The sequence below is a fragment of the Somniosus microcephalus genome, chromosome 24 (assembly GCF_052327205.1).
Source record: "Somniosus microcephalus isolate GS21.2 chromosome 24, FLI_Smic_1.0, whole genome shotgun sequence".
NCBI classification, from domain to species: domain Eukaryota; kingdom Metazoa; phylum Chordata; class Chondrichthyes; order Squaliformes; family Somniosidae; genus Somniosus; species Somniosus microcephalus.
Genome location: NC_141010.1, coordinates 48899267 through 48914254, shown reverse-complemented (window position 1 = coordinate 48914254; position 14988 = coordinate 48899267). Strand labels below are relative to the sequence as shown.

Below are 14988 nucleotides of genomic sequence, written 5' to 3'. Positions count from 1 at the left end.
TGGACCACCATCTTGTAGAATGTATAAATACAACTTTTGTATTTCCTTGCCGTTGTATACAACAGGCACCCTAATTTTTCCTTTGGGGTATACTTTCTGCCCAGTATATGTTTTCAAGATAATGGATGTGTCTTTTAAAGGTATATGCGGAAATAGCCGCTCGTAATCCCATCGATTTATGACGGTCAGAGCTGATCCTGTATCTAGCTCCATTTTAACTGGGGACCCTGCTATCGTGAGGGTAACCCAAATGGTCTGGTAATCATCTTTAGCAATTACATTATGTAATTTGAGACAGCTTAGTCTCTTGTTTTTGGAGTTGCTATTGGTCTTCTGGTCTTCGGAGCTACTGTCCGTCATCATTTGTACCTTTCTGTACTTTTCTTTATTGATTTTTTTTTTCCCCTGTCTGTGGATTTTTTTTTGTCCAGATCGGCATACCCGTGCAATGTGTCCAAGCTTTCCGCATTGCCTGCATGCTTTGTCCTTGAACCAGCAGTCCCTCTGGTTATGGGTGGATCTGCCGTAGCGATAACATCTCTCGAAACCCTGTGTCATTTCATGGGTGCCGAAGTCCTGTGTCTTTTGTTGTATCTCTGCAGCTCCTCTTGCGGCTGCTTCGTATGATACAGCCATACTGAAAGCCTTGTCCAGTGTTAAATCTTTTTCAGAAAGCAGCCTTTTCTGTGTTCCTTCACTCAGGAGACCGCAGACGAATTTGTCTCGAAGATAATCTGCTAGTCCTGCCCCGAATTGGCAGTGTTTTGATAGTTTTCTTAATTCAGTGAGGTAATCAGCGTTACTTTCATTCTTGTGTTGATTTCTCGAAGAATTTGAATCGTTCCGCTATCAGCAGCGGTGTTGGGTTGAAGTGCTCCTGTAGGGTATCAACAATTTCTTTAAAATTCTTGTCCTTTGGTTTGGCTGGAGTGATTACATTTCGTAACAGCCCGTATGTCTTTGCGCCCATTAGATTTAGTAGTACTAAAGCTTTTTTTTCATCTTCTATTCCATTTGCGGTGCAATATACCTCCACTCTTTCCACATGTGGTCCAATCCTCTATCTCGTTATCAAAAGCATCAATATTGCCAGACTTAGGCATCCTAGAAAAAAAATGGCGCTTCCCGCGCTTTTCTGCAGAAAAGATATGGCGCTTCCCCGCCACTGCTGCCGATGACAACGCTGTTTCCCGCGGTTTCCGTTCTTTTTATTTATTTATTTATTTACAGTTGGAGACTCGTTCCCGCCGACCTGCTCGCAGCGCCGGCCGTCTCCAGAGTGCTCCCTCCCCGTCTGTTACTGCTTGCCTCCGCTTTCGCTGCTTGGCCCAGCTGTCGAGCTAGCCGCTGGAGCCCCAGCCCGACGCCCAGGAAGGATTATTGCAGTACCTGCCACCAGCTTGGCTAGTTGGTGAAACTACAGCTTTTTCTTTTTCTTGATTTTTCTTCAACTTTGGACGCCAGAGGAATCGATGTCCTTGAGGTGCTGCCGAATTGCAGGTAAGTCCGTTTCCAATTCGTCGCCACTGTTGTATCTGTGTGTTAATAGAGACACTGAAGACAGGAGTTGGTTTCATAGGTGTTTACTAAACAAAGTCTGGAGGGGGAACTAACTGATACAACACAATATACAGGCTTATATAGCCCGAGGGGCCATTACCGGCATTACAGTACACATGGGGCTCTTAAAGGCAGATACACTACACCCCAGAACTGACCGACACGGGCTGAGCAGCCAATAAACATCGACAGAAGCAAATGTAACCTGTGCAAGGATGACAACCACATGGTTAAAGCGTCAACGACCACGCCGGTGATGGGGACGATGCACGATGAAACAGATCTGATTAAAATAGTTTAAAGCTACTTTTAGCACTGTTTGGTGTTGCACTTATAGATGTCACATGTTTGGGAGGGGGTGGGACTCCATTCCACCATAACCAGAGTCTGACACAAGCACTTACAGGCCATGGATACTGATGGCTATAATTACACAGCCAATACTTGAAACCAACATCACCATTCTTTAATATTCAAAAGGAAGATGAGATTGTAGTTATTTTTCTACCAAAAATCTCTCGCTCCTTCTCTGAAATTGCCAACTCACTGAGATACTGTTCCACAGGAGCCACAGCCCTCCAGTACCGCGTCCATTTGGCACTGTTCAGGTCAGCCTAGTCAGCGAGTGTTGACAAGTATTTGACCAAGGCAGGTACCACGGCCAAGCCCAGTGCTATCCTTGCCCGATGACGTGCATTTTCCAGCAGAAATTTCTGGATACCGGTCAGCACCGGAACTCTCGGGTGATTTTCCTCTCCCGTTTCGCTGGCACTGAGGCCAATTGCAGCATAACTGAACTCCTCCCGGTGAAAGTGAAAACTGCAACTTCTAGCCACTGACAACTCACCTCCGAGAGTTAAAGACGGTCAACGTTTTCTTGTTGCTCTACTTCAAAAGCAATGGCTGGGACATGAAAGAAGCCCCATGGCATAAAACCGCAGTGTTTGCTGCTGACCTCCAATTCTGGCAAAAGCACACAAACCGTGGACCTAATAGGCAAACTGGAACTGGTGTTGCCCATGTCAAATGCTGCATCCTGATGGTCCACCAGAAGATGAACAAGAGTGTTCCATCCAAAAGTCTTGTGCTTGTTTAACAGTTTGTAAAACAAATCCCACTCTAACCCTTTATTATTGAATTCTAGTTTCTTTTTTAAATACATTGGTACCTTGCTGTATCTATTGGTTGCTGTGTATTATTCAACTAATAACTAAATCTGATGAGGTACATTTGTCTGCTATTCCACCTTAAATAGGGATGAGAGAATATGGCAAGTACCCCATGCATTCTTCAGTGAACGATATACACAATTAATGGTTGAGTGTTAACCCTAGGCACGCTAACTTGTATGTGGCATGTGTAAGGATCCAGGTTTCATCCATTCGAGACTCTGCTGGCTTATGGAAAATGCCATCCAGCCATGAATGTGAAGAAGTATTGCGAACAAGCCCAAAACTGCAGCAGTGAAATTTCTACAGTCTCCTTCACCTGCAGTTACGGTAGATAAAAGTCTTTGTACCGCAACAATGGTGAATTAGTTTGATTTTACTGGCACTCTTAAAAAAAAAAAAAAATTTTTTAAAGTGGATATTCCTGACTCTGGTGCCATCTGATGGAAGTGACGAATACAACAATTTGAATGGAAAATCCAGTCTGCATTAAACACAAAAGCACCTACATTCCAAAACATGAACCCAGCTTTGCCCTTCACAGATACCCATGAAGCCACTGTATAGTTCCACCATTTCCAGTTTTTAATTTACTAGTTTGTGTACTCTTCCACATGACCACAAAAAATGAGAAGTTAAGCTTTCGTTATTATTTTTTAAAGTAGTTGATTTTTCTATACTTCACTGTACAAACCCCATAAGTAAAGGCATCTGAATTACTCAAGGTCTCATTCTTGATAATTTGGTTCCTACCCGGATGCTTGCTCTAAAAATGAAATTACTGCCTTTCCATTAATGGTTGAAATAATGCTGCTAAAAGTAACTTCTTTTAAAAACAGACATTCCTCTAGCCCTCTCTTCGACTGTACTTACAGAACACATCCAAAGTCAAACACAAAATTTCCCATCGACTCTACATTAAACAACACGCCCCCACACGGGACCATTTTTACTGGGCAGTCTATCCGCAATGTAGTTAGCAGGTGAGCTGATCCAAGGCACAATGTCAATGTCCAGGCAGTCACGAACTGGAACATTACAGCTGAATTTCTCCACAGCACCTAGTTCAGAAACCCTCTGGCATAGGGCTCCTGAGGAAGTTACTCAAGTCTCGCTTTAAAATATGCTCAAATCTATGAAGGATTAGCTCATTTTTGCTCAATGAGACAAATGTATGGATTTCAAAAGCCAAAGTGGAATTGTGTAGCCACACAATCTGTTCCTGCAGGGCATTAGATTCATACTGGGTAGTGATGGCGTATGGAAAGTACACAAGACTGAGGTCAGGTCTACCAGTGCATTGGCACCACCACTCTAACTCGGTGACACCCTACCACCCAAATCACCAGGTCCCCAACCCTGCTCCGCCCCATCACGTGCACAAAAAGTGGATTCTGCCCTGCAATAATCTACCTTTAATACAAGAATAGGATTGTGAATTGACTACGGGTACAGTAGTGTAGCGGTTATATTACTGGACTAGTAATCCAGAGGCCTGGACTATGGCAGCTGGGGAATTTAAATTCAGTTAATTAAATAAATCTGGGACAAAAAGCAAATATCAGTAATGGTGACTATGAAACTATTAGATTGTTGTAAAAACTCATCTGGTTCACTAATGTCCTTTAGGGAAGGAAATCTGCCGTCCTTACCTGGTCTGGCCTATGTGACTCCAGACCCACAGCAATGTGGTTGACTCTTAGCTGTCCTCTGAAATAGCCTAGCAAGACACTCAGTTGTACACAACCGCTACAAAAAACAATAAAAATAAAACCAGACGGCCCACTAGCTTCGGATAAGACAATGGCACACCCAGCCCAGTCGACCCTGCAAAGTCCTCCGCACTAACATCTGGAGACTTGTGCCAAAATTGCAAGAGCTGTCCCATACTCACAGAATCATACTGTTCAGCCAATGTCCCAGATTCCTCCACCATCATCCCTGGGTATGTCCTGTCCCACTGGCAGGACAGACCCACCAGGGGTGGTGGCACAGTGGTATACAGTCGGGAAGGAGTGGGCCTGGGAGTCCTCAACATCGACTCCGGACCCCATGAAGTTTCATGGCTTCAGGTCAAGTATGGGTAAGGAAACCTCCTGCTGATTACCAACGACCGCCCTCCCTCAGCTGATGAATCATTGAACATCTTTAAAGCTGCAACACAGGACTACATGCATGCTAAAAAGCAGAAGCAGCATGCTATAGACAGAGCTAAGCGATCCCACAATCAACGGATCAGATCAAAACTCTGCAGTCCTGCCACATCCAGTGAATGGTGGTGGACAATTAAACAACTAACGGGAGGAGGAGGCTCCATGAATATCCCCATCCTCAATGATGGAGCCCAGTACACAAGTGCAAAAGACAAGGCTGAAGCATTTACAACCATCTTCAGCCAGAAGTGCCAAGTGGATGATCCATATTGGCCTTCTCCTGAAGTCCCCACCATCAGAGAAGCCAGTCTTCAACCAATTCGATTCACTCCACGTGATATCAAGAAACGGCTGAGCGCACTGGATACAGCAAAGGCTGTGGGCCCCGACAACATCCCGGCTGTCGTGCTGAAGACTTGTGCTCCAGAACTAGCCAAGCTGTTCCAGTACAGCTACAACACTGGCATCTATCTGACAATGTGGAAAACTGCCCAGGTATCTTCTGTCCACAAAGCAGGAGAAATCCAATCCAGCCAATTGCCGCCCCACCAGTCTACTCTCAATCATCCGCAAAGTGATGGAAGGTGTCATTGACAGTGCTATCAAGTGGCATTTAATCACCAATAACCTGCTCACCGATGCTCAGTTTGGATTCCGCCAGGACCACTCGGCTCCAAACTTCATTACAGCCTTGGTCCAACATGGACAAAAGAGCTGAATTCCAGAGGTGGTGAGAGTGACTGCCCTTGACATCAAGGCAGCATTTGACAGAGTGTGGCATCAAGGAGCCCTAGTAAAACTGAAGTTAATGGGAATCAGGGGAAAAATGCTCCACGTGCTGGAGTCATACCTAGCACAAAGGAAGGTGGTTGTTGGAGGTCAATCACTCAGCCCCAGGACATCGCTGCAGGAGTTCCTCAGGGCAGTGTCCTAGGCCCAACCATCTTCAGCTGCTTCATCAATGACCTTCCCTCCATCATAAGGTCAGAAATGGGGATGTTCGCTGATGATTGCACCGTGTTCCGTTCCATTCACAACTCCTCAGGTAATGAAGCAGTCCTTGTCCGCTTGCAGCAAGATCTGGACGACATTCAGGCTTGGGCTGAAAAGTGACAAGTAGCATTCGCGCCACACAAGTGCCAGGCAATGACTATCTCCAACAAGCGAGAGTCTAACCATCTCCCCATGACATTCAACGGCACTACCATCGCCGAATCCTCCATCAACAACATTCTGGGGGCCACCATTGACCAGAAACTTAACTGGACCAGCCACATAAATACTGTGGCTACAAGAGCAGGTCAGAGGCTGGGTATTCTGCGGCAAGTGTCTTACCTCCTGACTCCGCAAAGCCTTTCCACCATCTATAAAGGCACAAGTAAGGAGTGTGATGAAATACTCTCCACTTGCCTGGATGAGTGCAGCTCCAACAACACTCAAGAAGCTCGACACCATCCAGGACAAAGCAGCCCGCTTGATTGGCACCCCCTCCACCACCAGCGTACCGTGGCTGCAGTGTGTACCAGCTACAAGATGCACTGCAGCAACTCGCCAAGCCTTTTTCGGCAGCACCTCCCAAACCCGTGACCTCGATCACCTAGAAGGACAAAGGCAGCAGGCGCATGGGAACACCAACACCGCCAAGTTCCCCTCCAAGTCACACACTATCCTGACTTGGAAATATATCGCCGTTCCTTCATCGTCGCTGGGTCAAAATCCTGGAACTCCCTCCCTAACAGCCCTGTGGGAGCACCTTCACCACACGGACTGCAGCGGTTCAAGGCGGCGGCTCACCACCACCTTCTCAAGGGTAATTAGGGATGGGCAATAAATGCTGGCCTTGCCAGCGACGCCCACATCCCACAAATGAATAAAAAAGGTATGAATTTAGTTTTTTTTAAATCGCGAACTAAAAAGCTGGCATCCGTAAGTGAGCATGAAGCTGTCCGATTGTTGTAAAAACCCAACTGGGTTCACTAATGTCCTTTAGGGAAGGAAACCTGCCGTCCTTACCTGGTCTGGCCTAAATGTGGTTGACCCTTAACTGCCCTCTTAAGTGACCTAGCAAGACACTCAGTTGTATGAACCTGCCAGCGCTTCAAGAAGGCCCACCGCCACCTTTTCAGGGCAACTAGGGATGGGCAATAAGTGCCAGCCTTGCCAGTGAAGCCCACATCTGGCGAATGATTTTTTTTTTTTTTTTTTTTTTTTTTTAAATTGAAGTGCTGCTACGAGTCAAATCAAAACACTGCAGCAATATGTTGGTTGGGCACGAGTGCTCATGATTTCTCCACAGCAAAATATGTCAAGAGAGCTCCGATAGAGAATTGCCTTTGGTGGCCACTTTCAGAGCAGCACTATCAGATCCCTGTGGGATTAGTTGTTCACCTGTCGGGTGGCGGCGCTGAGAGAACATAGGGAGTGGAAAGGGGAGATAATAAAGGGGTCCCATTAGCACCAGAAAGAAACAAAAAACAACACTTCACCACTGGGCAGTTTCAAGGGTTTTACTGGTAGTGTTATAATGTGGAGTCGATTCTGATCTTGGCAAGGCAAAATTTAAACGGACATCTTTTTTTAAAACCTCCCCAAGAACACCCCCCCGCCCTCCCCCAAGTGCAACAGTTAAATTGAAGTTGGAGCCAACCACATACAATGACATTGAGAACAATGATAATCCACATAAAGATAGCAGTGGCTCATCATATAGCGACCTCACTCTGAGCTGGCACTCGCCCAGGTGCATTTTAACTTGAGAGATAACTGAATAATGCATGACTAAATACAAGGACAAATCAGTTCCTGAGCAACAAGGCAGCTGCGTAACCCTCAGAATATTCAAGAGTAGAAACAGGCAGGGAATGGTTAACTGCAGAAAGGCACATCAGGGAGGTTAGAGAGTTTCTGACGGGGTGTTGATCTTCGGCATGGTCAGGTCAACGGAGGAGCACATCTGCCTCCAGGGTCAGAAACTGGGCAAAATGTAAGCAATTCCTCTGACCACCCACACTTAGCCACTCAGTAAGGACTGATGGCCAGCTATGAAATTGTGAATCACTCGCAGTTTTCTGCTGTTCTAGTGACGCAGAATCCATCTCGCCACAGAAGTGGGCTGGATCAGGCTGCACCAGTAGCCCAGGGCACTACAGAACCACTGTGACTATAAGGAATTCTATGTTAATGCAACAGAACTCTTCCGCAGGCAACAGCATTGCATTCAATTAAATTAGCCGTCAAGTGAAGAGTTATCCAAAGGTGGAATTTACTCCTGTAGTTACACAGCAGGGCCACATGGAGGCCTCCTGTCACTAGCATTATTCAGCAGCACTGTCTGCACAGAATTTGAATTGCTTACAAAATGGTTCAGTGAAACTTCCCCCTCTCAAAAAAAAACCATGAGCGTTATGCTTACAGGCAGGCCGTAAATAGTGGTGTACCGCAAGGATCAGTGCTTGGGCCTCAGCCATTCACAATCTACATCAATGATTTGGATGAGGGGATCAAATGTAATATATCCAAGTTTGCTGATGATACAAAGCTGGGTAAGAATGTAAGTTGTGAGGAGGATGCAAGGAGGCTTCAAGGGGTTATAGACAGGCCAAGTGAGTGGGCAAGAACATGGCAAATGGAATATAATGTGGAGAAATGTGAAGTTATCCACTTTGGTAGGAAAAATAGAAAAGCAGAGTATTTTTTAAATGGTGAGAGATTGGGAAATGTTGGTGTTCAGAGGGACCTGGGTGTCCTTGTACGTGAATCACTGAAAGTTAACATGCAGGTACAGCAAACAATTAGGAAAGCAAATGGTATGTTGGTCTTTATTACAAGAGGATTTGAGTGTAAGAGTAAAGATGTCTTACTGCAATTATATAGGGCCCTGGTGAGACCACACCTGGAGTACTGTGTACAGTTTTGGTCTCCTTACCTACAGATGGATATATTTGCCATAGAGGGAGTGCAACAAAGGTTCACCAGACTGATTCCTGGGATAGGGGGATTGTCCTATGAGGAGAGATTGAGTAGACTAGGCCTATATTCTCTAGAGTTTAGAAGAATGAGAGGTGATCTCACTGAAACATACAAAATTCTTAAGGAGTTTGACAGGGTAGACGCAGGGAGGATGTTTCCCCTGGCTGGGGAGTCTAGAACCAGGGGTCAGTCTCAGAATAAGGGTTCGGCCATTTAGGACTGAAATGAGGAGAAATGTCTTCACTCAGAGGGTGGTGAATCTTTGGCAATCTCTACCCAAGAGGGCTGTGGAGGCTCAGTCGTTGAGTATAATCAAGACCGAGAACGATAGATTTTTAGATATTAAGGGAATCAAGGGATATGGGGATAGTGTGGGAAAGTGGAGTTGAGGTAAAGATCAGCCATGATCTTATTGAATGGCGGAGCAGGCTCAAGATGCCAAATGGCCGACTCCTGCTCCTATTTCTTATGTTCTTATGTAAAACTCTTGCTCTGTCCTCAACCAGCTCCACAAGATTTCAATAAAGCAGGTGGTGCAAACCATTGATCGTACAAGAACTGAATACAGTAGATGGGAGTTTTAGATATAATGGCCAACTAACCAGATCTAGTTTAATCTGCAGCAAATATTTGTTTTAAATAAAATAATTTATTTTGAAGCACTGCGTTCATTTGAATAGTCAAGTAATCCACAATGTTAGAAGCCAATGTGTACACTTACTGCCATCTCATACTCCATTGGTAGCAGCAAATGAGAAGTCATTTTATGCCTACTGTTTGCCACTAAAATGTGTGAATTTGTATCATCTGCTGGGAGGATTTTGAAAGCTAGAGATTTGAATTCACCTCCCAGACTTTCCACACTTGTACTGAAAACAAAGAAACTCAAACAACACTGGCCTGACTGCCCAAATCTTGCGCTTAACCTGTTGATTTAAGGGGAGATTCCACGTTCTTGCGTGGCTCGCAGGTACTACATCTCGGGACAGAGTGGTAGCAGCCCACGGTTTCCCAGGCTACTCTCTCTCTGAGCACTAGAGTGCTGAATATGTCCTTTACCTTGCACTTCAAAGTTACCCCAATACTACTTTAGAAATCAAACTGATGCAGTTTAAATGGCCCAAATGGCATATTACGGAGCCACATGAACCAGCTGGATCCCAGATCTGGCCCCAGAGTCTATGCTTGGCTTGAGGGTGGGTCAAAATTCAGTCCAATAGAGACATACAAATGAAAGTCCAGGGGAAACAAAATAGGTTACGGTTCAATGATCCCATTGAGTATTTATGGAACGTTAGTTTTCTTTGTTGTAACGCTAGGTCGGCCTCTGCAGCACAATATCTGAGGGAGATTTGTAATATCACCTACAAGGGCATGGGTCTCGAAAGTGATATTAACCTCATAACGACTACAAGATGCAATTTGAAAATTCCAACTACTGAACGGCTCAAATGTTCAAAGCCGTTATAGCAGTTTGATTAGCAGAAGAGCTGTGTTAGGTCAAACAGATCGACGGTGAACATTGGGATAACCAGTTTGATTCTTCCCAGCCGATTTCCTCTTCGTTACACGCGAGTTACTGCGCCAGGGGTGTGAAGTGATGTTAATATGTACCTTTCCACTCTGCTAAATCCGAAAAGCAAGCTTAGTCAAAAAAAAGAGTTTTACCCGTAGTAAATCGTCGATTCGCCCCTCCTTTTTTTCCAGGTCGGAATTTTTGCTGCTTTCCAAGGCGGTGAGTTTTTCCAGCGTGAAGTCTGTCTGCAAACACATGAAACTTTTTTTTTAAAGTAAGGTTTTATACAACATTCAGGAAAATAGCGAGTACCGAACAACAGGTAGAAAATTATTTTCACTCCACTTTAGTATTTCATTCATTCACTAAGCATGATCACTGTCTGTGAATGATGCACACATGTACAAAGAGGTTGTCAGCTTCTGGGTGAAATTAATGAAGCTCTTGCATATTTCAAAATACAAATATTAAATGCTGGTCTAAAATTTTGCTTTTCTTGGCTGAAGCGAAACGATTAGTGTTTTCGAACAGGGGATCATGTTTGTTTCCTTTCCCCAAGTGAATATTCCCCATAGTCTGCTTACATCCCTGCCCCTGCATTTGTTGCACAGCCAACAGACCTATGTTAGGGTGCTTGCAGGTACCACGATTATAATTGCCCCACAGGAATATTTTCTCTAACAAATGCCACATTTTGGTGATTCAATGCATTAGTGCAATATGCTCTAAAGTGGTGTGTAAATATTAATATAGGATATTCCGCCACTGGTGCTGCTTTATACGAGTTTTGAGTATGGAGACTTATAAGTCACGTACGTTATTGGGACAAATTACTTATGAGGACTAGCTCAGTGATTTTGTGTAGTAACAGATACAGGGACCAAAAATAACAGTTACATGTAACCTCAAGATTAAAATAACAAAAACAATTTCAAATCGCAGACAATGTGGATCTAAGCATTTATTTAACTACTCTGGATTAGACCCCACAAATACAAAGCTAGCAAGGCTCAGACAAGATTAGGAAGTTAGGAGGAACGGTCTTTCCAAAAACAGAGTATACATGTGGAATAGATGCTCATCTGCAATAGTGAGTGCTGTAGTCGTGAATTTCTTACAGAAAGGAGGTGCATTAATATCTGGTTGTAAAATGAAGTGAAGTATTCGAAGAAGTGTAGGGGAGATGAGCACTTCACAGATAACACTATGGCTTCTACATTGTTGGGGATCATGGCAATGTCATCTATGGAGTTCAGCTGGTTCGGGCTGAAATGTTAGATTGGTATTACAGCTTGATGCTGTAACAGCAAGACAGTAGGGTTGCTATTTGATGAGGAGGTCAAATGGGCCGAAAAGGTCTTCATCATCCATGAGAACATAAGAAATAGGAGTAGGCCATTCAGCCCCTCAAGCCTGCTCCACCATTCAATAAGATCATGATCCAGACCTCTCTCATGATGTGATACCCTGGAGTTTAAATCAATACTCTTTATGGGCACACAGTCCATAAAAGGTCAATGGCCTTTTCTTCTACAAGATAGTCCTGATGGTGAACTCCCAGCCAAGGGAGGCACCATACACAGGCTCCCACCGGGAGTAGAAATCGAAGGCCATTTGTCCAGGTTACACTCATACATAAAATGACATGGCACAAAACATCTCAACAAAAAAAGATGTGATATTACTGCAAAATAATCTTAGTCTGTTTCAGACAGACTGAAATCAAAGATTGTTCTCCAGGCAGCTAAGTGACACTGCAACCTGTATGCCTATTTTCACCTTTAAAAAACGGGTTGGTGCCCAAAAGCGAAGAAAATCAGAATTGTGGGCAATTTCACTATTGTTAGTTTTTCCTTACTTACATTTGTAATTCTCTTGGTTAGAAATCTAGGTTTACAGCTTTCCCCACCCGAACCAGAATTGTTACTTTTTTTTCCTTTAAAGCAAAATGTGCCATTTCACACTTGCTGATATTAAACTCCATCTGCCACTGTCTTTGTCCATTCCACCATCTTATCAAGATCCCTTCGCAGCTTCCTTTGACCCTCAGTATTATTTACTATGCCTCCTATTTTAGTGTCGTCTGCAAATTTGGAAACCACTCCCTCCAGCCGAGTACCCAAATGATTCATGTACAGTGAACAGTAACAGTCCCAGACCAGAACCCTGTGTGCCACCACTACCCACTTACAAACACTGGGAAACTGCCCTTAACTCCTACTCTCAGTTTCTTCTCATTAAACAAGTATTTAACCCAATTTGCCACCCGCTTCTAATTCTATATCCCGTAATTTTCTCCAATATCTCCTGTGTGGTAACCTGAGGCTTTGTGAAGGCCACATACATTATATTTTTTCCCCATCCATCATATCGGTCATGTCCTCACAGAGCTCTTATTAGGTTTGTCAAATATGATCTTCCTTTCTGAACTCGGTGTTGGCTGCTTCTTATTATTTTCTCTTCGATCAGATTTTAAACTGACTGGCCGATAATTACCAGAGTTAGTTCCGTCTCCCGTTTTGACAATTGTTATTACATTGGCCACACTCTCCAGTCCTCCGGCACACATCCACACTCAACAGAACCCTGAAATACATTTTCTAGGGCCTCCCCAATTTCCCTCGGGATCCTCAGATGTATTCAGTCAGGTCTCAGTGCTTCGTCCTCCTTTAGCTTAGCTATCTTCTCTAATATTTTCCTTTGATTTATTATATCACTCATCTCGCTATTGCCCAAAATCAGGATTTACCTCCGCCGCAATATCCTTCACTTTTGTATACACCGAAACAAAGCACCTGAGCCAACTCGAACTTATCCTCTCCTCTTGGGTCCCACTGCACGTTTAACAATTCCCTTTTTACTTTTCCTACAACAGACGTTAAACTCGGGGAATGGCAAATTCTACCAAGCTGAAGTTAAACCAAAAAAATGAGCGCAGGATTTGTGCATTCCATGCATTTCGTACCTGTGATTGTTTGTGTTGCACATTAATGATCTTTTGTGAACTACAGGAATGCTCGGTGTTGGCCGATCCCACTGATGAAGGGCTGCCGTGCTGAACCTCGGATTTAAAACAGAAGGAACATGCATTACTTCAAACCTTAAACTGTTACACCTGAGCTTTAACACCAGCACTCGGTGGTGAGAAACGGGATGTCCTCTTTAGCAGATGACCTGTGACATTGCTCACACATTAAAAAGTAAAGGGTTTAGGACTTGGAGCTAAAGCAACTTCTCCCACACTTGTCTTCTGAACCAACCCCCCACCCCACTCCAGGTCACATTGTGCCCAGGCTGCGCTGCCTGGCACAATCTGAGCCTTACCACCCGCCACCCCCCCCCCCCACTCCACGTCACACTGTGCCCAGGCTGCGCTGCCCAGCACAATCTGAGCCTTACCAGCCCCCCCCACGTCACACTGTGCCCAGGCTGCGCTGCCCGGCACAATCTGAGCCTTACCACCCGCCACCCCACACTGTGCCCAGGCTGCGCTGCCCAGCACAATGTGAGCCTTACCACACCCCCCCCTCCCCACCCCACTCCAGGTCACACTGTGCCCAGGCTGCGCTGCCCGGCACAATCTGAGCCTTACCACCCGCCACCCCCCCCCCCCACGTCACACTGTGCCCAGGCTGCGCTGCCCAGCACAATCTGAGCCTTACCACACCCCCCCTCCCCACCCCACGTCACACTGTGCCCAGGCTGCGCTGCCCGACACAATCTGAGCCTTACCACCCACCCCCCCACCCCACCCCACACTGTGCCCAGGCTGCGCTGCCCGGCACAATCTGAGCCTTACCACCCCCACACCCGTTTGATACCAGGGGCTGAGGTTTCTGATTGTGAGCCACAATCTTAATCCTTTACCTAATCGTTTGCCACGTGCTGCCCTTCACATGCTGACCAAAATGGTAGGGAGGAACGCAAAAATACATTGCCCCTCCACAAAAGCTCCTCACTCCCTCTTCAAGCACCATTCGCCCGCTCAGCAAGGTCTTTTCCCTCCCACACATTCCTCTCTCGCCTCGACTGGTTCTCCTCCTCCCTCCCCCCGCCCCCCCCCCATTTCTTCATCCATCCCATGCAACAGGTTTGTATTTTTCCATCTCTTCACTCCCCCATCCTGTTCAACAGGGCATCTCAGACATTCAGTCCATTTTTTCCCTCCCTCTCCTTGTGCCAAACCACAAATCTAATCCACAGACCACAATAGATCAAAGAAAGAACACGAAACTCTGCCTAGAAAATAAATCACTCCTAAACTGACAGAATAAAGTAAAAGCCTATAAACCATTTATCTGTCCTTGCTCCTTCTGCATCCAACCAGTGCCCTCCCTCAGATGGACCACTTCTTAATGTCTCCACATCTGTCCTAGGACTTGATTCCCTGGGCATTTTCTCTCACCAGGTTACTATCCTGCTCTACTTTCTCTTCCTCAACCAGTGTACATTACAGGCAGTAAAACAGCTGGAGGCCCAGTGTGGACTATATATATATATATATCTCTTGAACCTGGGACCACCCTTTTCTGCACGGTTCAGAATCACACATTACACCGAGGCGACTGTGCAAAGCTCTAATCAGGGTGGAGTTGTCCAAGGGCTTCAGTGTTGAAATGTT

At 45.3% G+C, this 14988-nt stretch overlaps 1 protein-coding gene across 2 annotated transcripts in view; it reads right to left on the bottom strand.

Moving 5' to 3' along the window:
* The window catches only part of tlk2 (tousled-like kinase 2), a 153116-nt gene that overhangs the window by 58280 nt on the left and 79848 nt on the right, over positions 1 to 14988 (bottom strand). Inside the window, exons 7-8 of one of the 2 annotated variants that reach the window (XM_085966614.1) lie at positions 13333 to 13428; positions 10520 to 10612 (exon numbers count right to left, since the gene is read on the bottom strand). In XM_085966614.1, coding sequence (XP_085822740.1) covers positions 10520 to 10612; positions 13333 to 13428 — 189 coding nt within the window. The remainder of the gene's footprint in view (positions 1 to 10519; positions 10613 to 13332; positions 13429 to 14988) is intronic. The other variant, XM_085966615.1, reaches the window with a different exon arrangement.